This window comes from Cajanus cajan, chromosome 6 (genome assembly GCF_000230855.2).
Source record: "Cajanus cajan strain Asha chromosome 6, NIPB_CcT2T_4, whole genome shotgun sequence".
Lineage (NCBI taxonomy): Eukaryota > Viridiplantae > Streptophyta > Magnoliopsida > Fabales > Fabaceae > Cajanus > Cajanus cajan.
The window spans coordinates 65,602,354-65,629,328 of NC_138522.1; the positions used below are offsets into that span (position 1 = coordinate 65,602,354).

Genomic DNA, 26,975 nt, shown 5'->3' on the forward strand with positions numbered 1-26,975 from the left:
AAAGTCAAATTATACGGACTAGAACAAAATATATATATATATATATATATATATATATATATATATATAAAGAAAAATCTGTTTATCTCATATAAGTAAGTTTATCTATACTTATTTTATTTAATAACTTATATTCTACGTCAAATTTTATTTATCTAACCGTTAAACTTGAATTTAAAATTTTTAATTCATAGATCTAATTTATAAATTTTTTAAAAATTTAAAAATTATTTGATAATTTATTTTATTAATTCAAATTATTAATAATCATGAAATTATTTTATAAATTGATTTACTCCTATACTTACTCCTAGAATATAACAAAATGTTGATTAAGTCAAAAAGTTATGCGCTGAATTTCCTTTGAGATTCAATCAACCCCTGCCCAACTGAAAGGCGCAACTAGTCCCTTGATCTTATATACAGGTAAAAAGTTTTCACAGGATAAAAAATAATTTCAGAAACGGTTAAAGCTGAAGCTATATAATTTAGAAAGCGAATTCTTAGATACGACTTAACGTTTAGAAACAAGTTCAATAATTAATATTCTGCACCCTCTTGCCAAATTAGAAATGTAAATCATTCCGAGAGTAATGATTTGAAAACTTTTAGATACTAGTGAGTGAGAAAATAATAGGCAAGGTTAAGAAACTAGGTAGACAAGCACTGATTTTAAACGAAACCATGGTGCAATAATCGAGCTGTTCATAGATGATTATGCGAACAAAATCACTATTCTACTGTCTTTTTACTACTACCAATATCAGGGTTCAACAAAATTATTCCCAATAAGCAAGCTTGAATCCTAAACAGACACAAAAGAAAGTAAAGCTTCCCACCTTGTTGTTGTACTAATCATCACAACTTGTTGTTGTACCAAAATACACCTTTGTTCTCGGTACTTTGATCTGGCTCCACATAAATACACTCTTTAGCCTCTCTCCACATTGCCTTGATAAATGGTGTCTGGTCGAGCCTATAATAGTCTCCCAGAATGGGCTTTATTGCCTTTGTAGCCTCCATTGCATGATAATGTGGCATCGTGGAGAACAAGTGATGTGCTACATGGGTATCCGTAATATTATGGAAGACCTTGTTCAGGATTCCATAATCTCTATCCACTGTTGCCAATGCTCCTCTCAACCAGTCCCACTCAGAGGAATTATAGTGTGGCAGTGCAGGGTGAGTATGCTGCAAGTATGTAATCAACACCAAAAATCCATTCACCACTAGCAATGGAACTCCGTAGACACACAAGACCCAGGCAAGCCCTTTTGCCATGGCAAGATGGAAAAGGCCATAGCATACTGCAAGTACTCCTGCATCTGATATATATATTTGAAGGCGTTCACGATCAGAGTAAATGGGGCCATAGGGGTCATAGTGGCAAGCAAACCTTTCATAAGGCCTGCCTGAAACATTGAAAGCCAAGTACAAGGGCCAACCAAGTGTGAGGGTGATAGCAAGTGTGATGACTCTGCCTGGTGGATTGTTAAGGTATTTAGAGTACCACTTCATGCTGGACTTCTGCTTTGGCACAAACACTTCATCTCGCTCAAGAGAACCCGTGTTGGAGTGGTGGCGGCGATGGCTGTATTTCCATGAAAAATAGGGGACTAGGAGAAAAGAGTGGAGAAGAAGGCCAACAATATCATCGAGCAGCTGGTAGTCACTGAATGCATGGTGGCCACACTCATGGGCAATGACCCAAACGCCAGTGAGGATGCAACCTTGGACAGCCCAGTAGAGTGGCCATGCCAAGAGAGAGAGAGGACGGGGAAGGTGGTGGAAGTAATGGGTGGCAACATAGTAGAGACAGAAGGCTATGGTGAGGTCATAAACAACATAGGAGAATGAGCGGAGAACAGAGCGCTTGAAACAGTGAGGTGGAATGGCCTTCTTGATCTGACTCAGAGTAAACGGAGGTTTCTCAAATGGCACCCGCTTTATGGTGTCACTCTCTGACTTCCTGTTGGAGGGAGGAACGGAGGTTCTGCCACCAGCCTCCATCTTCACACAGCCTGCACATCACATAGCTTAGCCAAATAATCTATACCGACAACAGACAATGTAATTGTTAACCAATCACAACCACTATTTTTTCAGCGTATTACATAATCATTAAACTCTCACAAAGGTCATAAATTACTTTCTGAACGCATTCCTTTAAAAAGTTGACCACCACCATCCTCGTCCCTCTTCTTTCAACGGAGGTTAGGTACGCTAAACTGCACGTGTTAAACAAGACATTCTAGTATGGGCAGCATTTTCTTCCTAGAATCCAAGTGGATAGCAATTTTGATTTTTCGCAGTGAGGAGGACTGGTGGTGGTCTAATTTATAAATAAATGCATACACACAACTGCAATACGTCCTATAAATCTGACAAGCTTGTTGAATAATTTATCAAATACAGCTTGCAAATTAACCTCATCAATCAATCAAATAAACAAACATGACATCTTGATCCTTGCTTGAGTTTTTTTTTTATTTTTTTTTTTTATGTAACAAACAGCGAAATCAGAAGCGGACCACAACATACCAAGTCACAAATAAATAAAACAGTAATAATGGGGGGATGGCCAATATTAAATAATGTGTCGCATCAGATTAATTATATTATTTCAGTCCCTTTCCGTGTATAAATAAAATAGTATTAGGGCATGCAGGCGGCAGCATCTCTCACCAAACTTTAGGGCGATGTTATTACGTGTTTCTTCTATGCAGGATTATCTCTTCATGGCCCAGAACATTTCAAATTTCAATAGAGAAACATTTCAAATACGAATCACGTGATCGTAAACTTTTTTCAACCAAAAAATAAATTATCCTAGACTTTTTCAAAGAAATAATTTGCTATACAAGTTCTTAAGGAAAATTATAAAATAATCATTTTTGAAAGCTAAATTAAAATAAGCACGGACTTACACATTATTAAAAAAGCTCAAACAAAAAACATAATTATACTTAAAACTACACAAATATTATGCAATATATTAAAGTAACAAATTAAGATAAACATAAAAATATAAATCGAGTTAAATTTCAAATCTACGTCAACAAATTTAAACTTAATAAAAAAATCACAATAAATAGTTAATGACTTAATATTTATTTATTTTAAAATACCTGAAACTATTAATATTATAAATAAAAAACTGATAAAACCATTTTTTGGTTCCGACTCTTGTTCAATTTTTACAATCTAGTTAATTCTTTATTTTGTTGTTCAAACAGTTTTCCAAGTTTAAGCTAAAAAAATTATTGTGCAAAAGAAATTTTAGCTAAAAATAACACTTTTATGTCTGAATAATCTTTTTACCTTTTCGGTTGTCTCCCGCTCTCATAAAAGATATTAACTCACTAAGATCAGTCTTGTAGAGAAAAATTTAGATATTACATATAGTTTTAAGTGTATGCCTCGTTGTTATTGAGAAAAAAGCGTAAAAATATTTTGTGATTTGAATATTAAAAAAAATTACTTTTGCTGTTTATTGTAATAGAATAATACGTAGAAGAAAAAGTAAAAACGTTAAAACAAGTACTAACTTTGGAATAAACGAATGTTGAGTATTTGAAAACATAAATCCTCTTGGCCTCTTCATCGGCGGAAGAACCGGCACAAGAAAAGAGAATGTTACTCCACCAACAGGACACTTATACTTTCTTTTTAATTTTTTTTTCTATCTAAATAACAAAAGAGAAACTGTTATTTATTTTCTCTTCTCTTTATCTGAATAAAGATGAGAATAGTCATAATTGTTTTCTCACTTCATCCGAACAAACTGTAATTTACAAGTTAGAATAAAATTAAGTCAATTTTAACTTTAAAAAAGTTATAGATATAAAAAAAGTTCCATCTTCCCATAAATTATTGGTTAAGTGAGTTCCGTCTTGCAGAAGTCGAATAAAGCAATTCTAGTTGCATAAATAGAATAGAATATATAATCTTTTCCGCGAAACTGTCCACGGATTGAAATTTAAAAAGCTAGATTTTTTTCTCTTTCTTTTTTTCTAAGAGCACGCCTACGTGGAATGGGATATAATTGTATTCAAATAAGAAACTTGGCAATAAAATCCAAAACCATGAAGAAGAAAAAAATTAAGTATTGGCCGAAATCAAATTCTCGTTAACTATAACTTTTTATTTTAAACCAACTCGCTACAGAGAATACGAATATTATTCACAACTTACCAACCAAACGATCCACTAATCTATTCATTCAGAAGATCATTAAATAGGCTGAGAAAATAAGAATTCATAAGAAGAATAAACAAACCAGTCAAATTCCAAGCAGTCATGCGTACGAGTTTGACAATACATAAACACAAAGAATAGTATTTCTCCATAGATCCGAACGAGATGTGTTGTGCTAACTATGTGCACATAGAGTTATACAAACAGGTTCATTTATGTAGAATATATATACAAATATATTTTGTTCTCATATATATATATATAACAAGAACAACGATGTGTAAGAATTGGTGGCAATCGAATAAAAGATTACTAAAATCAGGCGAAATCTTTGAAAGGAATTATGAACTAATAATCATAATTTTTTCGATGAATTGAAGCGTGGAGAGTAGAAACGACGATCGAGTGAGAATAAGAAAATGAAAAATAAGAAGCCAAAGCAGAAATGCAAAGAAAGATAATGATAGCATTCATATAAACGAAGATAAAAATAAAAATTAAGAGATTATGAGAGAGGAATACCAGAAAGTGTGACGAAGCACTTAAATATTGTGTGAAGAGAAAGATTGTGAGGTATCTAAGTAGTGTGTGAGTCATGGAAGGTGGGACCCACAAGATAGTATTTGGACATGTTTGGCTAACGGCGATCCTTACTTTCCCTTACCACTTGGCTTCCATCCCAGTTCCCACTCATTCATCACCTCTTTCCTCCCTCATGTCTAAAAAGTTGGTTGCCATACATACATCAATAATTTATAAATAAATAAAAATATTATATATCTTGTTCAATATAATATAGAATATTTCATTACATACTTTTAATTATTTGATACTTCAAATTAGTTTTTACTATCATGTATATGTAGACTCATCTTTAAATTTTTTTATTTTCTAAAAAGTTTTTTTATGATTTATTGATCTTTTGAATAAGAGGTAAGTTTAATTATAAATTTAATTTTTTTTGTTTATATAATAAAAAAAACTTAATTTAACTTCTCTATTTAGATGTTATCAGTGGATTTGTTAAATATAGCTTATTTATTAATAAATCCATGACACAAAATTTACATACTAATTAAGATTTTTGTTACTAAAAATATTATATTAGATTCGATTAATATTCTTGCGAGCGTTGTTAAATATGATAATGAAACACTAAAATGTAATTGATCTTTTAAAATTGTATGATTAAATGATTTATATTTAAAATATCAAAAATAATTTTAAATCATATTTAAAAGAATAAAAACATATTAATTTATTATTTGTTTATTTATAATTTTAATATTTAAGATAACATTAATCAGTTTTTACTTAACTTTTACTCCTTTGTTTCTTTTTATTTTCTAAATTTTTAGTAAAAATTTGTTTCTATTTATTTATCATTTTTAAATTTTAAGATAATATTAATTGTTATGTTATTAATTATACCTCTTACATCTCACGTAATTTTTAATTAATTTATACATAATAATTAATATATATTTATTATGAAGTAAAGATGAAAGAGAGTATTATAGGAAACATCAAAATCATTCTTTGAAAAATATAAAATTTATCATGTTTTTAAGTTTGTGTAAAATAACTTTAAACAACTATCATAAAGGAAAGAAAGTAGTAATTAATTTACACTTTTATAAATAGTATGCATTTGTTATTGTGTAAAATAAAAATCTCTATAATAAAAAATACTTTAAAACTATTTTATAAAGAAACACGCAAACTTATTGTATTTATTGATTTGTGAATATATATATATATATATATATATATATATATATATATATATATAACCATTTAAAAAGAAACTAATATAATTATGAGACATTTAGGGGATATTTAGTCCACATCAATTTTTTTTCATATATGAGAATCATGATTCATAAAAATCATAAATCTTATAAATCATGATTTTTAAGAGTGATGAAAATTTGTTTGATTTGTCATAAATATTTCTGAAAATGTTTATAAATTTTACCTAGAAATCAAAGGTTTTTTAAGTACATTAAATAACCAATTAAAGATAACATGATGATTTTATTATATTAAAAAAATATTTTTATCTCAAAAAAATTAGTTTCTCACCCGTGAGAGTATTTTCATGAGAAACTTACATAAAGATCATTCTTAAAAAAGAATATTTTGTGATAATGATATTTTTTAAATAACAAATCAAATGTGAAAACTAACATTTCTAAGTTAGATTCTCGAGAAAGTAAAAAAGAATTTGTGTATTCCCTTAAGGAAATAATATTTGTGCAATCTTTTTTTGTGTCTAATTTTCTCTTTCACATTAGTAAATTACACTTATTAATGATGTAGAAAGATAAACATAAAAATTAATGATACATAAATTGTTGTAAAGAAAAAAATGTTAAGACAAAAGATTTGAGTTTTATAAAAGTAATCACACTAATTTAAAAATTTAGGTTTTATAATAAGGATAAAATATATTTTTTTTTATGTGCAACTCTTTTTTATTATATTTATTACTTGCAAGTTGCAGATGGTGCGGCGAAGGTTAGGAGTGTGCAAAAAATCTAAATTGATTCAAGTCGATCCGTAATGAAAAATCTAATCTATTTTGAAAAAAATTCAAACCGAAGCACTTTATAAAATCGGTTCAGTTATCCAATCCATTTTTACAAAGTGGATCGGTTTGGTTTGATTTGGTTTTTAAAAAAAATCGATCCATATATGAGGAAAAAGTGGATAACTGCACCACACCGAACCGATCTAATTTAAAAAAATTGATCCATATTTTAAAAAAATCAAACCGATCCACTTTATAAAAAATGGATTGGTTAACCAATTCACTTTTATAAAATAGTTCGGTTCAGTTTGAATTTTTTTAAAAATCGTTCCATAAACACTACTAGGGAGGTGGTATGGTAACTTTAAGAATCCTATTCATATAATCTGTTGGCTTTATTTCCCTTCGAGTATTTTAAATTAAATTGTGATGGTGTAATGAGTTTGATTGGTTGGAATATTGCTGCTGATGGAGTGTTCCGTGATTAGAGGAGAGTAATTCAGTTTTCGTTTGCTGCAAATATTGGATTCTCTTCTGTCCTGCATCTTGAGTTATGGGTTATTTATATAGGAATTGACATTATTGTGAGGAGTAAAGGTTTTTGAAAGTTCATCATGGAGTCAGATTCCTTGAATGTAGTTTCTTTACGTATCAAAGGGTGTTTTTCTTTCCATTCTTGTTCTAATTTGATTCATGGCATAATTTGTTCAAGGTGGTTACGAGTGATTTAATTCGTTCAAAGAGTCAGATTCCTTGAATGTAGTTTCTTTACAGATAGATTTGTGAGTTATGATTTATCTATTAGGGAACGTTTATGGTTTCTAAGAATTACAAATACTAAAAATTATGATTATTAAAAATATGTTTGATTATTTAATATAAAATTTTTTATAAAAATATTTTTTATTAAAATATATTTATTAGATATATTTATTTACTCAAATTTTATTATAAATATGATATTAAAGTATTTTTAAAATTTTGAAAATTTATAGTCAAGATTATTTAAATACAAAATTTAATAAAAAAATAATAAAAATGTTACATAATAATTAAGAAGGATAAAAACATATATTTCATTTCATTCAAGTAAATAAATAAATAAATAAATTTAATAAATATCATTAAACTATCGAAACAAAATATTAATAATATTATTAAAATTGACAAGATAAAAAAAATAATGAAATACAAGAAAGAAAAAGAGAAATGATTATATGAGAGGGAGAGGGAGAGGGAGTGAGAATGAGAGTGAGAGAGAGATGGAGAAAGAGAAATAGAAGGAGAAACAAAGAAAGAAAGAGAGAGGTAGAGATGGAGAGAGAGAGGGGAAAAGAGGGAGAAAGATAAATAGAAATAGAAGGGAGTAGAAAGAGAGAGAGAACGAGAGAGAGAGAGAGAGAGAGAGAGAGAGAGAGAGAGAGAGAGAGAGAAAGGGAGACAGAGAGATAAAACACTACAATAAATGAGCTAAATATTGGAGGTTATTTTTAGTTTAGTGGAGGTTTTTATCCTCCGCAAAATAAATCGCAGAGATTTCTAAAAATCTCTGTAGTTACATTTGTTGCAAGCAATTAGCAGCGTTTTTTAGAAACCTCTGGTATTGTGAGTATTTAGTGGCGGTTCTGTTAAAAGAGGTTTTAAAGCTATGCTAATTGCATAGGTTTCTTTACTGGAGGCTTTGAAGTGGAATAACAGTAAAGATTATTTAGTAGAGGTTTTAAAGTAAATTAACTATTACAATCTGATAGCAAAACTATGAGAAGTGAATGGAGGTTCTTCTCCACGGTTTTGCTTAGGCCGGATCTTCTTCAATAGAGACTTGATTCTTCAACTCAAGAACACTTGCAAGCTAGAGAACTCACGGATGAACTCAACCTAAAACTAGGACGGAAGCATCCGAGCTCAAGCATCAATGGAGAGCACACTTCAAAGAGAAGGAATCTAGGTGAATTCCTAAGGTTTTTGAAGATGAACTCAAGAGAGACTTTGAGAGAGAAACTCGACACTATGGCTCACAAATTTCATAAATGATTCAAAGTGAGTACAAAATGTGTTAGGAGGAAACATATAGGTCACCGAAAATGAGGAGACACTTGGCGCCACATGAGAGGTCACATGTTGGTGCCAAGATTTGAATTCAAATTCAAATTTGAATTCAAACCTTGTGTCACATGTGCATAACCGGTCATGTGGAGCTAAATGCAAATTAGATTGAATTTAGTATATATTTAGGGTTGCATTTCGGTGTCACACTTGTGCAGCCAAGGTGGTGCCAAAAGTGTGACCTAAATGCAACTTAAATCCATCCTAAATTTAACCTAATTTGTCCTAATTCAAATGAACTACTAATCCTCCTTAAACCCTAATCTAATGGCCAAAATACAATGGTCTAAGGAATACAATGAAAAGGAAATAATACAAGAAGAAGAATGAGCCTAATATTGGGTATCAAAAGCCCAAAGCCTAAGAAGCCCAAATATAAGCCCAAGAGCATTAAACCTAGTTTATGGTCAAAATACAAGACCAAAATCAAAGTAAATTCCTATACTAATAAGATACAACAAATCATGGTGTTTATTCAAGTAAGGTCCATATGAAAAACACCCTAGGCCCACCAAGCCCATTGGGCCCACTAATCTCTGAAGCAGTCAAATCTTCAAGTAGTCTCCTGGCCATAGCTCTAGTGGTTGGGCCTTTAGCCCATGCTCTTCCATCACAATCATTAATCAATATATTTTTGTGGAGTTTATAATCCTCCCTATTTTCCTGTGTATAATAATTTTTATACTCATTTTAATTGCATAATTTACATGTATTACAATTTCCCATTTTCACTTTTGATATTTATAAGAAACTTAATAAAAAAAATACACATAAAATGGATGAAGAAATTCCATTGCTAATAACCAAAATACCAACATATAGTTCAAAGATTTACAATTCAAACTTCTATTATAAATCCAAGTACAACATAAAATCCATAACATTGTCAAATTAGCCTTATACTAAACTTTAAAACCAAAATACATTATAAGCAATCTAAGGGTTGCTAGCACTAGATGATCCTTTTGCATCTAAAGGTGTATTAGGAACACTTGAAGCATAGTTTGGCTGAAATAATAAAAGAAAAAAAACTTAGTTAAGAAAAATATATATCACATATATTATATCATAATGACAATTCCAAACACCCATGACCAAATCAATTAAGGACCGAAACAAACCAGCTAGTTAATGCAACCAATAACATAACCCACCCACAGTCAAAACTAGAACTACGAATCAAGAGCTCCATCAAGCCAAAACCATAATAGCAACACCAAACCAAAGATGTGTAGAAGCCAACTAGTTCCTAAACCAACAGCCAGGGACTAAGATTAGTCCACTCAGATCCTGGACAACCAAAACTAGAACTAAACTAACAAAACATCCAACAAACCAAAACTTGTAGTAGAAATCATGTTGCAAACCATGCAGCCAAAGATTATGAAACAACAAAACAACTACCCAAACCAAAAATTGTAGTAGAAATCATGTTACAAACAATGCAACTAAAGACCATGAACCAACAAAATAACCATTTTAACCAGAAACTATACAATAGAAATCATGTTGTAAACCATGCAACCAAAGAGTATGAACCAACAAAACAACCACCCGTACCAGAAATTGCAACAGAAATCATGCTACAAACCATGTAGCCAAATACTAAAATGTGTGTGTGTATCGCTAGTTTTGGCATAAAGATACCACACATACTATATAATGATGTAGGCACATTAATTACTTACATGTGTTTCAGAAGTGAAATAACTAGCTAATTCTTCATGGATCCTTCCTTCCTTCATTATCATGAAGGCCTTAAAAGCTGATTCTAAATTGTTTTATTTCTCTTGCCATTGGTTTGAAGATGGAAAGGCAACACCAGATGAAGAAGAGCTCAAGTTATAAACACGAAGTCTTGTATTCCTAAACGTATTAGAAGGAACATCACCCAATCCCATGCACCGTACTCTCCTAGAGTGCTCTGGCCCTAACACTCTACCGACAACATCTAGAAGAGAAACTTCAGATTCATCAACTATGCTTTGAGTCAAACTTACTTCAATTTGTTCCTACAAACATGTAATAAAATCAAATATAAAAGTTTTAAGATTAAACACAATCCTTGAAATCAATGTTCTAAGGAAAAATTTACCACTATAGTCTTTGCTTCATCATTTACAAATGATCCATCTTTCCTTTTATGAGTTTCAATATACAATTGTCCACGACTTGGTACCTTCCCAGTTTCTAACAACTAAGATAAATAAAGAGTGAGTAAATATTGAAAATTTTTAAATAGTAAAAGTTAACATTTAGTATCATTACCAACTCTTTTCTTCTTATAGGATTAGCTTTGGAGCCATCGGTGTGTGGAATAACTTGCTTGCTTCAAATTTCTTTATTTCTCCAACAAAGTTCCTATAGGAAAAGCAATGAAAACTTTACAACTTCCCATAGTAATCATATAATTAGCCAAAAAATAAAATTAATATTTAAAACAATCAAATTTGTACCAATGTTGATGGTTTCTGACGATAATGAACAAAACAAGCTCACTGATCTTTATCTATGCCTATTGGCACATTTCTTATGATTTCATCTCTTGTTTTGGTTGGATCATTAAATTCATTCCACAAGCTTTTCCTATTTGCAACCCATTTCCTTCCCATACTCATTTTGCAATACCTTTTTGCACTAGCTTCATTAATCTTAAAATAAAATCGAGGCAAAAAAAAGTAAAAATTTGTCAATATCATATCAAATTTAAACTTGCATAAGCAAAATAATAGACATATTTATGCAAAAAAGTAAAGATAGGAAAATTATAAGCAATGTAGACATAAAAAATTATATATATGACTAATTATCATACCTTTAAAATTGTTTCAAAGCAATCATCAAAATAAGCTTTAGGTACGCTTGAAGGTCCAGACCACCTATCATAATCCATAGGAAATAATTTGCAATCAGCTGCCAATGTTCCGAGAAATCCAGCAAGTAAGGCTTGTGCTTTACCAATTGCTTGGCCTTGGTCATCAAAATCCACAATGATGCGTAACTCCCTAGGTAAGCTATTGACTCCCCTAACTTTCACCTTAATCTTCTTAATAGTTTCTTCAGAGTCTTTAACAATAAAAAACTTAATAATAAGAAAATTTGGTATAGTTTATATTATCAAGTTATAAATGAAAATACAATACTTATATACCTATTGCCTCAACAGTCCAACATTGTGTAGACTCACGCCCAACATGAAGTCTAGTAGTTTCATCTTCTTGTGGAACATCAGAAGTTAATACATGAGAAAGTGGGACATTAATAGTTGGGACTTCAGGATCATGTGAGGAATCGATTGGTGGGGAATTAATTTCAGGATTCATTGCTGGAACATAAAGTGTTGGAGCTTGTGTTAAAGGTGCATCACATTGTAATTGAGGTGCTGATTTTTGTGGATTTCTAAAATGCTTTACCTTTGGCATGATTGCACATTAAGAGAAAAATAAATAGAGAACTATGAAATTAAACATTATATACTATCAAAATTAAAACAAGTTTAAAATAATTAATTAATGAAATAATTACAACATTTACAAGTCAAAATTATTACCTTTAAGGAAGTGCAAAAGTAAATAAATATAGCCAAACAAGTGTGAATTTCTTGCTATTTTAGGAGTCAAACTTCAATCAACTATATTATCATTTAGATGGTTTGTAGCCAATTGTACATACTGATCATCGAGCCTATAAAATTGTTCAAGCTCTTGCTCTTTGTATGGCTCATTTTCATATGCATTTTCTTCTACTTCTTCTCCCATGTCATATAAATCTCTTGGCTTTATATGTACAACAACACTCCATCCTTCATTGACTACATCATCTACATAGTACACCATTTGTGCTTGAGATGCTTCAATGTACGGTTCATGCTCTACACGATCACCAACATGAATTAATCTATCAAAGTTAACACAATTAAAATTCCAGCAGTCCTTTTTATACCTCTATCTTGTGTGGTATCAACCCATTTACATTTGAAAAGGATAACACTGAATCGACCATAGTAGTTAATCTCAATGATATCTTCCAACTTCTCATAATATGGCAAGTCTGCTTGCCTTAAGTTGCCATCAACACTACTTGAAACACATGATGTGTTAGATGTTAAAAAAAACACCACTATTTTGTGTTTTTAGTCCCTCTTCTCGAGCCAAGGTTTGAAATTTGAACCCATTAATGTTATATGCAGTAAATCTTCTTGCATTATCCAAAGGTCCTCGTGCTAGAAACTTTAGATCAGTAGACATTTCACTCATTGTGTCTGGATTCATAATCTAAAAAAAATTGAAAGTCAAAGTTTAAGACAAATATGGTAAAAAGTTAAAAATCTCTAACCACTAAATGACTACTCACCCGCTTTCTAAACCAATCAACAAACTCTTTATTGACTTTTTTCCCTATCTCCGTAGATGAAGGTCTTCTTCCTGTTGAACTCCTTTTTATGAATTGTCTAAATTCACTACATAAGTAATTATTATAATCAATGCACATGGCTATTATATTTTAAGTAGACTTATAATAAAAATTTGTCTCATTTTACTTACTCTACAAATGGTGTGACCATTGTGCAATTGAGGAGCACATACCGATGAGCTTGCAATTTTGGCATTGGAGTTAAACTGAACATTGAGCAAGCTCCGACTGCTTTACCAATTTTTCGAAAGATAGAGGACACAAAAGAAGTCTCATTATCAATTGGATCATCACAAATACGTTTAGGTTTATTGAACCTTGTCTCAATATCTTGCGAGAACAAAAGGTAAGAGACTCTTCAGCTAAATACCCCTCAGCTATGGATCCTTCAGGTTGTGCCTTGTTCCGCACAAAAGATTTTAAGTGACCTAATTCCCTATATAAATGATTAAAAATTAGATAGCATTAGTAAGATATTTGTAATATGACATCATAAATTTAAGTTATTAAAATGTTTACCTCTCCACTGGATAATATATCAATAATGCACTGGGCCTCCAAGTTTTGCTTCCTCTATAAGATGAACAGTTACATGAACCATAACTGTGAAAAATGATGAAGGGAATAACATTTCTAAGTGACATAGTGTAACCATAATGTGATCTTAGAGCAATTGAAGTTCTAGAAGATATAAGATTTTACCACAAAGTATTCTAAAAAAAGAACAAAACTCCACTAAGATAGATGTCACATGGTTTGGCAACAAGTTACGAATCGCTAGTGGTAGCAATTGTTCCATAATAATATGGCAATCATGACTTTTCAATCCAAATATTTTGTTAAGTTTCTCATCAATACATCTAGAAATGTTACTTGAGTAACCATCTGGTACTGTAATAGTTTTCAAAGTTTTCAAAAATAACTTTTTGGTATCACGTGTCAGTGAAAACAAACCAAGGTGATATCTTCCATTATCATTTGGCCAAAGATCATGCCTTAAGCCCATTTCTTTTAAATCTTTTTGAGCATTAAGGTTGTCTTTTGATTTATCCTTCTCATGGAGCAATGTATACATGACATTGTCACATACATTTTTCTCAATATGCATAAAATCTAGATTATGTCGCAACAAATTAGACTCCCAATAAGGAAGTTCAAAGAATATGCTTTTGTTATTCCACTGTGTGGGTTCTTGTCTAGATCTTTTTATTGTTCCATTTTGAATGGCTCCACTTCCAAATGTAATATTAATATGTTCCACTTGTCGAAAAATGTCAGATCCAATAATTTGAATGGTGGGTTTCCTTCTTCTATGTTTCATCAAAACGAACACGATTCAATCTAAATTTATGATTTCTACTTAGAAAATGACGGTGGCCCATAAAACACCACTTTTTACAATTTTGAAGGCGACAAGGTTCCGCATCAAAATTGCAAGTCAGGCAAGCCAATCTGGTGTGTGTGTTCCAACCAGATAACATGCCTAAGCCAGGAAAGTCACTAATCGTCCACATAAGAGTTGCTCGCATTCTAAAATTTTGATTCAATGATGTGTCATAGGTGTCCACACCATTCCATAACTCTTGTAACTCCTCTATAAGGGGCTTTAGGTACACATCTATGTTATTTTCAGGACCTTGTTTGCCCGGAATGATCATTGATATGATGAACGAAGTGTGGTTCATACATATCCAAGGTGGAAGATTATATGGAATTAAAAACATTGGCCAAATGCTATAGGAAGAACTCAAGGTCCTAACAGGATTAAAACCATCAGTCGCAAGGCCTAAGCCAACATTTCGAGGATCTGGAGAAAACTCAAGATGGATTAAATCAAATGTCTTCTAGGCCTCTCCATCTCTTGGATGCCTTATCAACCCATCTTTATTATTTTCCAAAACATGCCATCTCATATCTTTTGCAGTCTTAGAACATGTGAACAATCTTTGCAATCTTGGTTTCAATGGAAAGTAACGTAAAACCTTTGCAGCTATTTTTTTCTTCTTGGGTTTCCATCTATATGTACCACAATGCTTACAAGCATCTAGACTTTTTTCATCATCTCCCAAATACAACATGCAATGTTTTGGACAAGCATCAATCTTTTTATAGTTAAGACCAAGATTGTTAATAATTTTCTTGGCCTCATAAACAGAAGGAGGAAATTATGCTTCTTCAAATGCATCTTTCAACAAATCCAATATCATAGTCATTGCCTTGTCACTTAATCCACACAAAACTTTTATATGATATAATTTGATTATAAATTCCAGTTTTGTGTATTTGCTTCCTTCGTACAATGTTTGACTCCCATCATGTAGCAGCTCATAAAAGCCATTATAATCCTCCCTTGGCTCATTATTTAATATTTTATTTTCATTTAATGGTCGTGATGCACCTGTATTATAGGCATGTTGCCTATATTGCTCAAATACCTTGACTCTTAGATTCTCGGCATCCTACCCTCCACCGTTCTTTGAAGTGGGTCGACGACGCAACAAACTTGAATCCCTGAAAACAAAAAATCAATTTCTCCAAAATCCCATCAAAGCCAAAACTTAATAATCACCTCTAATGACGAAACCCCCATGAAACCATAACGTCTAAATCAAAAATCAAAACCACAATTAATAAAAAAAAATATAAGCTAAGCAGAAAAGGTGGAAATATGTGCGTATAGAGCGTTGCGGCAATGGGAAGCACGTATGACAATTGGTAGAAGCTAGGGACCAAAATCAACGAGTTTAAGGGTTTCCAATGATACGACGATTGGTAGAAGCTTAGGATTGGTGGGGTTTTCTGATTTCTCTACGCTTTGATTCAATTGAAGGAGAAACTCATATGACTTCATCTTTCAAAGGGACCATGCCCATGAATGGAAGGCAAATGCCAATGGCGATATGGCCTGAGCTATCTACGCAAGAATCGTTTGAGAAAGAAACAAATGTTCTTCACTACACGAATGCCACTCGAACGTCGAATTGTGTTTAGGGTTTTCTCACTTCTTTGACAAAAGGGAATTCTAATTTTTTGATAAGAGGGAGGCACGCGCGGGTAGTTTAAGCACAAAAAATATTTTATTTTAGAGAAAAATGGGATTTAAGCGGAAAAATATTATTTAATTAGAAGAGGTTATAAACCTTCATAAATAAAATAAAAAAAATTGCAGTGTTTGCACCTAATTTAATAACTTCAGGAGATTTTTAAAACCTTCGCAAAATAACCTCTATTATTTAACATTTTTTTGTAGTGGAAATAGAAGGGGAGAGAGAGAGGGGGAGGTAGATGGAGAAAGAGAAAGAGAGAGAGGGAAAGAGGGGGAGAGAGAGGGAAAGAGGGGGAGTGAGAGTGAGAGAGAGGGATAAAGAAAAATAGAAGGGGAGAGAGAAATTTTTTATTTTAAAAAATGATATTGTGATCTTTTGATATGCATTAAACTTTTCCATAGTTCATCAATATAAGTGAGTTCATCCATATCACCAATAATTTAATGACTAGATTACTAAAATTAAATATATATCATAAGTTAACTTGTTAAGCAATCATGATTTTTACATTAACTATATTTTGATAATAAATATTTTTAATTAATGTATTTTTCTTGATTTAATGAGTAGTTGGTAGAATAAAAATATCATCAATGTTAAGAATACTTGTTTGAAAAAATTATTATAAGTTTATGAAAAATTTAATAATCAAATTAACTAAGTCGTACATCCTAATGAAGTATGTAATTGAATGTTATAAATGTAACAGGAAAATATAACAAAGACATGATCCATAAACAGAGAAAATTTGAAGTTCACCTTAATTACAGTGCACAAAGGGCAATGTTAGGCCCAATTCAAGCTGTCCAGTTTGATGGATTGGCCCATCGTATTCTTTATTCACCGACCATTGTAGTTCAATTCCGCCACAAAATATGAGGACCGTTTCATAAAAATGAAATACAATCCGTGCAAGTTAAACTTAACTGAAAAATACAATTTAAACTAATTAGGAAACGTTTGAATATAAAAAATTAAAAATAAAATATGCTTCCTTATAAATTATTATCGTCAATCTAATGGTAAGAATTGAGACAAGTTATAAGTTCCAACTCTTTGAATTGTTGTCATCATTATATGAAAAGATGAGTAAAAAGAATTGTTTTTTTCTCTTATTTTCTTAAAAATTTATGCATAAGTATTTTTTTTAAATTTAATCTTTTATAAATTAACTTATGTATAAACTAATTTCAACTTATAAACAAGTTATTTTTTCCTCTTAAAAACATTTATGAATAAAATATTCAAGCACGTCTTCAATATTACATGTTAATTAAAACTTTAACTTTATAATTGTTTATTTTTTGTTTGATAAGGAGATACCACCTATTCCTATTGGGTCAACCCCTATTATAAAGTGATATCTCTTATTACAATTCTACATTCAAGTAGAGATGTCAAACGAGTTCAATTCAATCTAACCTAAACAGGTCAAAATGTTATTTTAAATTAAGTTGATATAACTTGTATTTTTTGGGCTTTCATTTTTTGGTCTAACCTGACCAATAATTTTTATAACAATTAACCCTAAATCTAAGCTTGTAATCACAACTCTATCAATGAACACAAAAAAGTAAAAAAATTATTACTATTATATTTTGTTCTATTATTTTACAATACAATGCAAATTTACCGATTAACAATGATGGTAATTCAAATTATATCACTTATTGATTTAAAGAGCTAGCTCATAGGCTTGTAAGCTTGTTTAACCTAGGCTCATTTGGCTTGTCGAGCTTAGTGCGACAATATGACCTTATTTTATTTAAATTATTCTTTTTAAAGTCTAACCTAACCTTATTTGCGAGTTGGTTGGGTCAACCTATCGAGTGAGAGTCAAATTAATAGCTCTACTCAATATATGAATTAAATCCCAATACTTTGTTAATAAAGACAAGTGTTGAACCACTTGAATTAACAATCGTTAGTTCATTACAATAGTTTTATGAATTAAATCCCAATACTTTTTTAATAGAGACAAGTGTTGAACCACTTGAATTGACAATCGTTAGTTCATTATAATAGTTTTTTAATCTAAAAAAGGTTACTAATAGACTTGGTTATACTTGATATTATTGATATTCATTACATAGACATTAATGTAAGTTTTTTTTACAAGTAGAAAAAAGATAAAAAAGATAATATTATATTTTTAATCACTCTATTTATTTTTAGATTCAATTTAGTCTCTTTATTTTTAAAATATTTTGTATTGTCCGGAATTCTCACAACTCAACATTAGTGTCATTTGGCCATCCAATTTTTTTCACCACCCAACACTCATTAAGCACCAACCATGTGTTTTCTCGTCAGTGCACAACATGTCTTCCCTTGCATCACAACCTTTTTTTTTCCTATTGCGTCACAACTTGTTCCCACTAAATTTACTAATGTGTCTTCACTCTTACTCAAGTAAACCAAATGGTTGTTCTGGGTGAGCTAGTACAAAAGACACCTTTATGAATAGCTCACTAAAGTGAACAATCTGGGCTTAAGAACCAGAATAAATTAAAAAAAAACAAAATTTCTAAAATAAATTAATAAAAAAAAACTATTTATCAAAATAAATAATTTTAGACACGTAGGATGAAAAAAGCGTCAAGATGAATGACGATTTGTGGAAAGTGTCAACCTGAGTGACAAGTTCGTAATGTTCATACTGTTTCCACGTTTCAAAAAACAATTAAAAACGTCAGGGGTATTGACGTTTTCAGTTGTGTTTCAGTTGAGCCAAATTCTCTATTACCTTTATTTTATGAAGAAAAAAAAATGCATTACCGTGATGCTTTTTGAAACTCAGACAAGAATTTGTAAAATTCTCGGACAGAACTTTCACCCCCTTGCTCTCTGCAGTTTAGTAAGTACTCCATTGCCTGATATTTGTGAATCACATACACAAAATAAAGTAAAATCATTCCAACTATTTATATAGAAAATACAATGACCAACTCAATACACACGAATCCTATAGGCCATCAACTATTTTACATTGCAGAATTGGAGTTTGGATGAAGACCCATATCAAGAAGCCATTGAGCCTCGGACAAAATCCCATCCCTTCCTGCAATCAAATGAAAACCAAGAGATTTATTGTAATCAAATATTCATGACCTATTGACGAGAGCATGACATGTATTGTTATAACAGAAAAAAACAAATGGGTCTGTGCAGTGCCCATGCAAACACAAACAGAATAATGTTCAATAAAATGTATATAATTCATATACAAATTTAGTGTTTCCATTTCAGGATATACCTAATAGCATATCTTCACATCGAAAATCAATTGATTTATAGAGGTCAAGTCTTTAGCTAGAAAGGAAAAAACATATAAACTCGTAGTCTAACTCTGATGAATTGGTTTCTTCCACTGCATCACCATAAGTGTTCTTATCAGATGATATAGTGACGTTTTGAGTTGAGCCAAAAAAAATACACTGAAAACGTCAGGAATATTGACGTTTTCAGTTGTTTTTGAAACACAACTGAAAACGTCAATACCCTTGACGTTTTCAGTGTATGTTTTTGGCTCAACTGAAAACGCCACTACCAGTGACGTTTTCAGTTGTTTTTTGAAACGTGGGAACAGTTGAACAGTACGAACTTGTCACTCAGGTCGACGCTTTCCACAAATCGTCACTCATTTTGACGCTTTCTTCATCTTACTGTCCAAAATTATTTATTTTGGTAAATAGTTTTTTTATTAATTTATTTTAGAAATTTTTTTTAATTTATTCTGGTTCTTAAGCCAACAATCTGAGTGCTCTGAGCAAACTGACACAACAATGTTCATGTGGACACGTCATCTAACTCACTTAAGTGATCCAACCTTGTTGCTTAAGTGGGTATGCACAAAAAAAGTCCATTTAGAATATTATGGAATTAGGGCTCAAGACAATCCAGAGACAGTGGCAGACCTTTTAAGAGACAGGGGGAGTCGTTGCTCCCCCAAACTTTTTTTTAAATATTTTATATATATATATATTCATATATATATATATATATATATATATATATATATATTTATTTTATGATTCTTATAACTAGTGAATGATAATTTTTTTTTGAATTTTATTATTATGCATGTTTATTTTGAGTAGAGAAAATAATTTTTTTTTGTTATTTTTTAATTAATAAAAAAATTAATTTATATATAAAAAAAATTAATTTGGCACCCCCAAATTTTTTATTGATGTTCCGCCACTGTCCAGAGACATTTCATTTTTTAGTATTTACTCAAAGATCTGAGAGGGTGAGAGTGATATTCTTGTAATCATGAATCCTTTAAAGATCTCGATCTATATTTGTGAGTGAATTTCTTAACTATGAGCAACTAAGTTCTTCACTATTAGCAATTAACATAGTTACCTTGTTTCGTGTAACTCTTTCATGTTCTTAATTGATAATGATTTTTATTTGATTAATTGTTACTCTTCTATTCTTAATGCATGATTTAGTTTAACTATCCTTTGTATGATCCCATAGAAATAAATAAGGTTAAAAAATCATTTTAAAATTACAATTTGAAAAAAAAAAAACACATAACACTTATTATTAAAAATATGATAAATTTTGTTCCTCAATTTTTATTTCTTTCAACCTTAATGTAGATTGTATAAATCTAAAGTTTTTACTAAACCAAATAAAGTATTAAGTTCCGCCACTGTCCAGAGACATTTCATTTTTTAGTATTTACTCAAAGATCTGAGAGGGTGAGAGTGATATTCTTGTAATCATGAATCCTTTAAAGATCTCGATCTATATTTGTGAGTGAATTTCTTAACTATGAGCAACTAAGTTCTTCACTATTAGCAATTAACATAGTTACCTTGTTTCGTGTAACTCTTTCATGTTCTTAATTGATAATGATTTTTATTTGATTAATTGTTACTCTTCTATTCTTAATGCATGATTTAGTTTAACTATCCTTTGTATGATCCCATAGAAATAAATAAGGTTAAAAAATCATTTTAAAATTACAATTTGAAAAAAAAAAAACACATAACACTTATTATTAAAAATATGATAAATTTTGTTCCTCAATTTTTATTTCTTTCAACCTTAATGTAGATTGTATAAATCTAAAGTTTTTACTAAACCAAATAAAGTATTAAGTTCCGCCACTGTCCAGAGACATTTCATTTTTTAGTATTTACTCAAAGATCTGAGAGGGTGAGAGTGATATTCTTGTAATCATGAATCCTTTAAAGATCTCGATCTATATTTGTGAGTGAATTTCTTAACTATGAGCAACTAAGTTCTTCACTATTAGCAATTAACATAGTTACCTTGTTTCGTGTAACTCTTTCATGTTCTTAATTGATAATGATTTTTATTTGATTAATTGTTACTCTTCTATTCTTAATGCATGATTTAGTTTAACTATCCTTTGTATGATCCCATAGAAATAAATAAGGTTAAAAAATCATTTTAAAATTACAATTTGAAAAAAAAAAAACACATAACACTTATTATTAAAAATATGATAAATTTTGTTCCTCAATTTTTATTTCTTTCAACCTTAATGTAGATTGTATAAATCTAAAGTTTTTACTAAACCAAATAAAGTATTAAGTTTAACCTATTTGATTAGGCTCATTGACAATTGTAGGGTATTTTTTAAAACTAATTACGTAAATGGAACTGTTTTGAAATTATTTACGCTTTTGGGACAGTTTACTACATTGTTGCTATGGTCCATAGCGACACTAGTGTCACATGTTTTTTTTTTGTTTAGAAGCCATGAAAGCCATGTTATAAAATGTCGCCACAACCGGTAATGCTTCAACTAAAGTCGTTATAGCCACTAACGACACACAACGATATCATGTTTGGCTGAGAATTAAAAAAATAATTTAATGAAGTCACTACAGATTATAGCAACACAAATTAATTATTTTTTTATAAAATAAATTATTTAAAATTTTAGTATATAACATTTTTAAAAAGATTTAATTTATTTAATTAATTTTGAATAGCGTATAAATTATTTTATAAAAAATAAATAAATGAAGTCGATACAATCTAAAGAGACAATTATTTATTATTTTATAAAAAATAGTATATTTAAATTTTGACATATAACAACTTTAGAAAAATTAATTTTATTTAATAATTTTTAAAACTATCATATACAATTAAAAAATAAATAAAAAATAAATTTATTTTTAAATTGAAATATTTAATATAAGAAATATAATTATTAAAATATATATATATATATATATATTTATAAATATAAATATAAATATAAAAAAGTGTATAAATTTTTTCTTAGCAGCAAACTAATTTTTTTTAAAATTACTAAATAATAAAATTATTTTTTAAATATTAATTAATACAATAACATCGCTATAACGCCTAAAATTTTCTCTTAAAAAATATATTTAAATAAAGACTTTATAGGTTATAGCGATTTCAATTAATAAATTTTAAAAAAATAAATTTATTTAAATATATAGAATATAATTTTTTTTAAAAAAATAAATTTATTTAATTAATACTAACATAGAATGTTAAAAAATGAAGAAAAAATAAAATAATTTTTAGATTGAATTATTTAATATAAAAAATATAATTATAATATATATATATATAGATATTATTCTAAATATAAATATAATAAAGTAAGTAAATAGTAAAATATAAAATTTTCATATATTATTAAATAAATAAAATTAATTTATAAATATTAATTAAAAATATGAAATCTAAAGTCGTTATGTACCCTATCGATTTATTTGTTAATTAAAATTTTATTTATATATATTATATGTAAATATATTAACGATTTTAAAATATTAATTTATATTTTAAAAAATGAAGGTAATATAAAATACTTGACATGAATAACTCACAATTTTTTTAAATATTAAATATTTATTATGAATAACTAAACATTTACCTAAAATAAAAAATACCTGACATGAAAAAATCAAAACAAATCAGCAATAACCTGAAAAAATTCAAAAATATGAATGTTACAATCAAATTAATTTAAATAACGAAAATATAATAAAATTAATAATTAAACTAAAAATTTATAATTATATAAACTTATAAAAAAAATTATCACAACTGAAAAATATAAAAAATTGCATACCTGACCTGGAGACAAATGTGGGGGATAGGGGGAGCTCAGGGTAACTGGGTTATATGGGTGGTAAGTTTTTTTTTTTAACTGTTATGGTGTCATCTGTCGAATTTTTATTGGTGTTTTTGCGGTAAAAATGACATGTAGTAAGCATGTAGGAAGTCAAGTGCGGTACTTTTTTCTTTGGGACTACCTAAGTCGCTATGGGCCATAGCGACCTTAATTTTATTTTAAAATTTAATTTTTCATTTTTTTATCAATCAGATCTTATATTCCATAGCGCCTTTTGTTTTTTTGTTTTTAATTTTATTTTAATTATTCGCTTTTTTTTATCATTGAGGCCATATAGCCAAAGAAGTCGCTACGGCTCACAATGACCTTGTTTTTTTTTTTCTCCAGATTTATTTGACCAATGTTTTTTTAAAATTTTATTTTGTAATTCATTATTTTTTGCGTTTTTTTACATTTTTTCCTTCACTTATTTTTTCTTTTATATTTTTTCTTTTTTTTTCTTTTTCAGATGTATTTAACAATTTTTGTTTACTGTTTTTAAAATTTTGTACTTTTTTTTTGACTACCTAGAGTCGTTATGCCGCATAATAACTTTTTATCGCTATGACTCATAACGACCTGAGTTTTTATTTATTTGTTTAGTTTTTCATTTTTTTATCTGTCAGATCCTATAACTCATAGCGACTGCATTTTATTTATTTATTTATTCAAATTTTTCATGTTTTTTGGATTATTGAGGCTATACACCTTTTTTTCAGAATTTTTTTTCTTCCATTTTTTAATAAAACTTTTCTTTATAAAAATGGAATTTTTTAATGTTAATTATTTTTATTTAAATTTATTTTATTAAATACTACTAATGTCGTTATTGTCCATAATGATCCTTTTTTTTCGTATTACTTATTTTCATTTTTTAAATATTTTTTTAACATTTTTTTTTCAGTATTTTAAAATTTTTTCATTATAAAAACGGAGTTTTTTTTTATCTTAAATATTTTTATTTAAATTTATCTTAAAATATATTATTAATTTATTTTTGGTTGACTGAACTATTTTGAGTTATTTTTTAAAAAATCTTATTTTTTTTGTAGATTATTAAAATATTTTAAAAGCTCAGCTCTTAAAATAAATTTATTTTTAATTTTTTTTATTTAAATGAAAAAAATTATTTTTTAAAAAATTGAGCCATTTTAGATGTTGAAACAGTTGATAACGACATTATTAATATTATTAATATCGTTACAGCTGGTAACAATTTTTATATGGCTAAATTCAAGCCATTCTAAATAAAATAAAAATAAATACACATTACACTAATGTCGTTGTGAGCCATAATAACTGTGATAAATTTCTTCAAAGATGTAAATAATTTCAAAACAGTTCCATTTACGTAATTAATTTTAATAATAACCCTGCAATGGTCGATCAGCCATTTGATTAATTAAAGGAGTTTTAAAAAAAATCTGAATTTAATGATTTTGATAAACAAATAAATAGGTGATGCTAGAAGCCTAGAACCTCTAACCCATGCGGTGTCTAAGTTGGTCACGAACAGGTACGCGGCAGATACGTGTAAGGCGACGAGAGCAATTAGCTGAGAAAGTTGCCACGCGTACGGCATTGACACGTGTGGTAAAGATAGCGTAGCACATAAATTTATTTATTGGGTTGCATGCTGCATGAGGTGAAGAACCCTCACTAAGCTCAGAAACAAAGAATCCATCTTTGAAAATGCAGAGCGGAAAGAAAGCAGGAGAGTCCCTTAAGGAAAAGGCCGCAAATATTGGCGCTTCTGCCAAGTCTGGCATGGAGAAGACCAAGGCCACTGTCCAAGAGAAGGTAAGAAGAATGTTTTAACAATTGTTTTGGTCACTTTGTGTTTTTTGTGTGTGTTTGTTACATCAAACCATGTTATGATGGAACCAATGTTTTTCTTGTTTTTGGTTTAACCAGGCAGAAAGGATGACGGCACGTAATCCGGTGCAAAAGGAGATGGCAACACAGAAGAAAGACGCAAGGATGACCCAGGCGGAGCTGGAAAAGCAGGCGGCGCGTGAGCATAACGCGGCGGCGAAACAGTCGACCGCGGCGGGGCACATGGGACAGGGTCACTATACCACCGGAACTGGAACTGGGACCGGAACCGCCACGTACTCCACAACCGGGGAATATGGGCAGCCCATGGGGGCCCATCAAACGTCGGCTATGCCTGGTCATGGAACTGGGCAGCCCACGGGCCATGTGACTGAGGGAGTGGTGGGCTCCCACCCCGTTGGGGCCAATAGAGGCCCGAGTGGGACAGCTACGGCCCATAACACTCGTACCGGCGGGAACCCAAATGATTATGGGTATGGAACCGGTGGTACTTATAGTTAAGTAATGATGATTATATCATCAAAGTTTATTAGCAACAGTTTAATAACAAGTATGGTTTTTCCCTTTTTGTTCTTGTTTAGTTATCTTCATGTTTGTCTCCCTTTTCTCTCCATTTTTGATATGGAGAAATGCGTAGTGTGTTTTCATATTTCTGTATCACTTTCGTTTCAATAAATAAACGAAAACCTTGGTTGTGTAAAATAAATAGTATTTCTTTGGTTTTAGTATTTCGTTTCAATATATAAACGAAAACCGGGTTTAGGGTTTAGGGTTTAGGGTTTAGGGTTTAGGGTTTAGGGTTTAGGGTTTAGGGTTTAGGGTTTAGGGTTTAGGGTTTAGGGTTTAGGGTTTAGGGTTTAGGGTTTAGGGTTTAGGGTTTAGGGTTTAGGGTTTAGGGTTTAGGGTTTAGGGTTTAGGGTTTAGGGTTTAGGGTTTAGGGTTTAGGGTTTAGGGTTTAGGGTTTAGGGTTTAGGGTTTAGGGTTTAGGGTTTAGGGTTTAGGGTTTAGGGTTTAGGGTTTAGGGTTTAGGGTTTAGGGTTTAGGGTTTAGGGTTTAGGGTTTAGGGTTTAGGGTTTAGGGTTTAGGGTTTAGGGTTTAGGGTTTAGGGTTTAGGGTTTAGGGTTTAGGGTTTAGGGTTTAGGGTTTAGGGTTTAGGGTTTAGGGTTTAGGGTTTAGGGTTTAGGGTTTAGGGTTTAGGGTTTAGGGTTTAGGGTTTAGGGTTTAGGGTTTAGGGTTTAGGGTTTAGGGTTTAGGGTTTAGGGTTTAGGGTTTAGGGTTTAGGGTTTAGGGTTTAGGGTTTAGGGTTTAGGGTTTAGGGTTTAGGGTTTAGGGTTTAGGGTTTAGGGTTTAGGGTTTAGGGTTTAGGGTTTAGGGTTTAGGGTTTAGGGTTTAGGGTTTAGGGTTTAGGGTTTAGGGTTTAGGGTTTAGGGTTTAGGGTTTAGGGTTTAGGGTTTAGGGTTTAGGGTTTAGGGTTTAGGGTTTAGGGTTTAGGGTTTAGGGTTTAGGGTTTAGGGTTTAGGGTTTAGGGTTTAGGGTTTAGGGTTTAGGGTTTAGGGTTTAGGGTTTAGGGTTTAGGGTTTAGGGTTTAGGGTTTAGGGTTTAGGGTTTAGGGTTTAGGGTTTAGGGTTTAGGGTTTAGGGTTTAGGGTTTAGGGTTTAGGGTTTAGGGTTTAGGGTTTAGGGTTTAGGGTTTAGGGTTT

At 30.4% G+C, this 26,975-nt stretch overlaps 2 protein-coding genes and 1 long non-coding RNA gene across 5 annotated transcripts; 1 reads left to right on the plus strand and 2 right to left on the minus strand.

Moving 5' to 3' along the window:
• Positions 1–670: 670 nt before the first annotated feature.
• On the minus strand, positions 671–4,833 carry LOC145949406 (omega-6 fatty acid desaturase, endoplasmic reticulum isozyme 2-like). Of its 3 annotated transcripts, none has more exons than XM_083059365.1 (2): positions 4,720–4,833; positions 671–2,021 (listed from the first exon to the last, which is right to left on the minus strand). In XM_083059365.1, exon 2 carries the CDS (start codon positions 2,008–2,010, stop codon positions 859–861), a length of 1,152 nt encoding a protein of 383 aa, XP_082915491.1. In that variant the 5' UTR covers positions 2,011–2,021; positions 4,720–4,833; the 3' UTR covers positions 671–858. The 3 variants fall into 3 exon arrangements, with proteins under 3 accessions (XP_082915491.1, XP_082915489.1, XP_082915490.1); XM_083059363.1 differs by lacking the exon at positions 4,720–4,833 and adding an exon at positions 4,280–4,316; XM_083059364.1 differs by lacking the exon at positions 4,720–4,833 and adding an exon at positions 2,150–2,296.
• A 4,779-nt stretch (positions 4,834–9,612) lies between these two features.
• On the minus strand, positions 9,613–16,383 carry LOC145949407 (uncharacterized). Its single transcript, XR_014427625.1, has 2 exons — positions 10,525–16,383; positions 9,613–9,844 (listed from the first exon to the last, which is right to left on the minus strand). It is a non-coding gene; the product is annotated as an uncharacterized LOC145949407 (long non-coding RNA).
• An 8,686-nt stretch (positions 16,384–25,069) lies between these two features.
• On the plus strand, positions 25,070–25,982 carry LOC109797531 (18 kDa seed maturation protein). Its single transcript, XM_020357592.2, has 2 exons — positions 25,070–25,240; positions 25,355–25,982. The coding sequence occupies exons 1-2, from the start codon at positions 25,133–25,135 to the stop codon at positions 25,775–25,777; spliced, it is 531 nt and encodes a 176-aa protein (XP_020213181.1). The 5' UTR covers positions 25,070–25,132; the 3' UTR covers positions 25,778–25,982.
• The last annotated feature ends 993 nt before the right edge of the window (positions 25,983–26,975 follow it).

Bases quoted from the DNA above. Each gene is read 5' to 3' on its own strand.
- LOC145949406 (XM_083059363.1), bottom strand. From the start codon at position 4,301: ATGACTGCTTGGAATTTGACTG. The intron at 2,022-4,279 runs GTTTGTTTATTC...TGTGATGTGCAG, and splicing joins GACTGCTTGGAATTTGACTG to GCTGTGTGAAGATGGAGGCT.
- LOC109797531 (XM_020357592.2), top strand. From the start codon at position 25,133: ATGCAGAGCGGAAAGAAAGCAGGAGAGTCCCTTAAGGAAAAGGCCGCA. The intron at 25,241-25,354 runs GTAAGAAGAATG...TGGTTTAACCAG, and splicing joins AGGCCACTGTCCAAGAGAAG to GCAGAAAGGATGACGGCACG.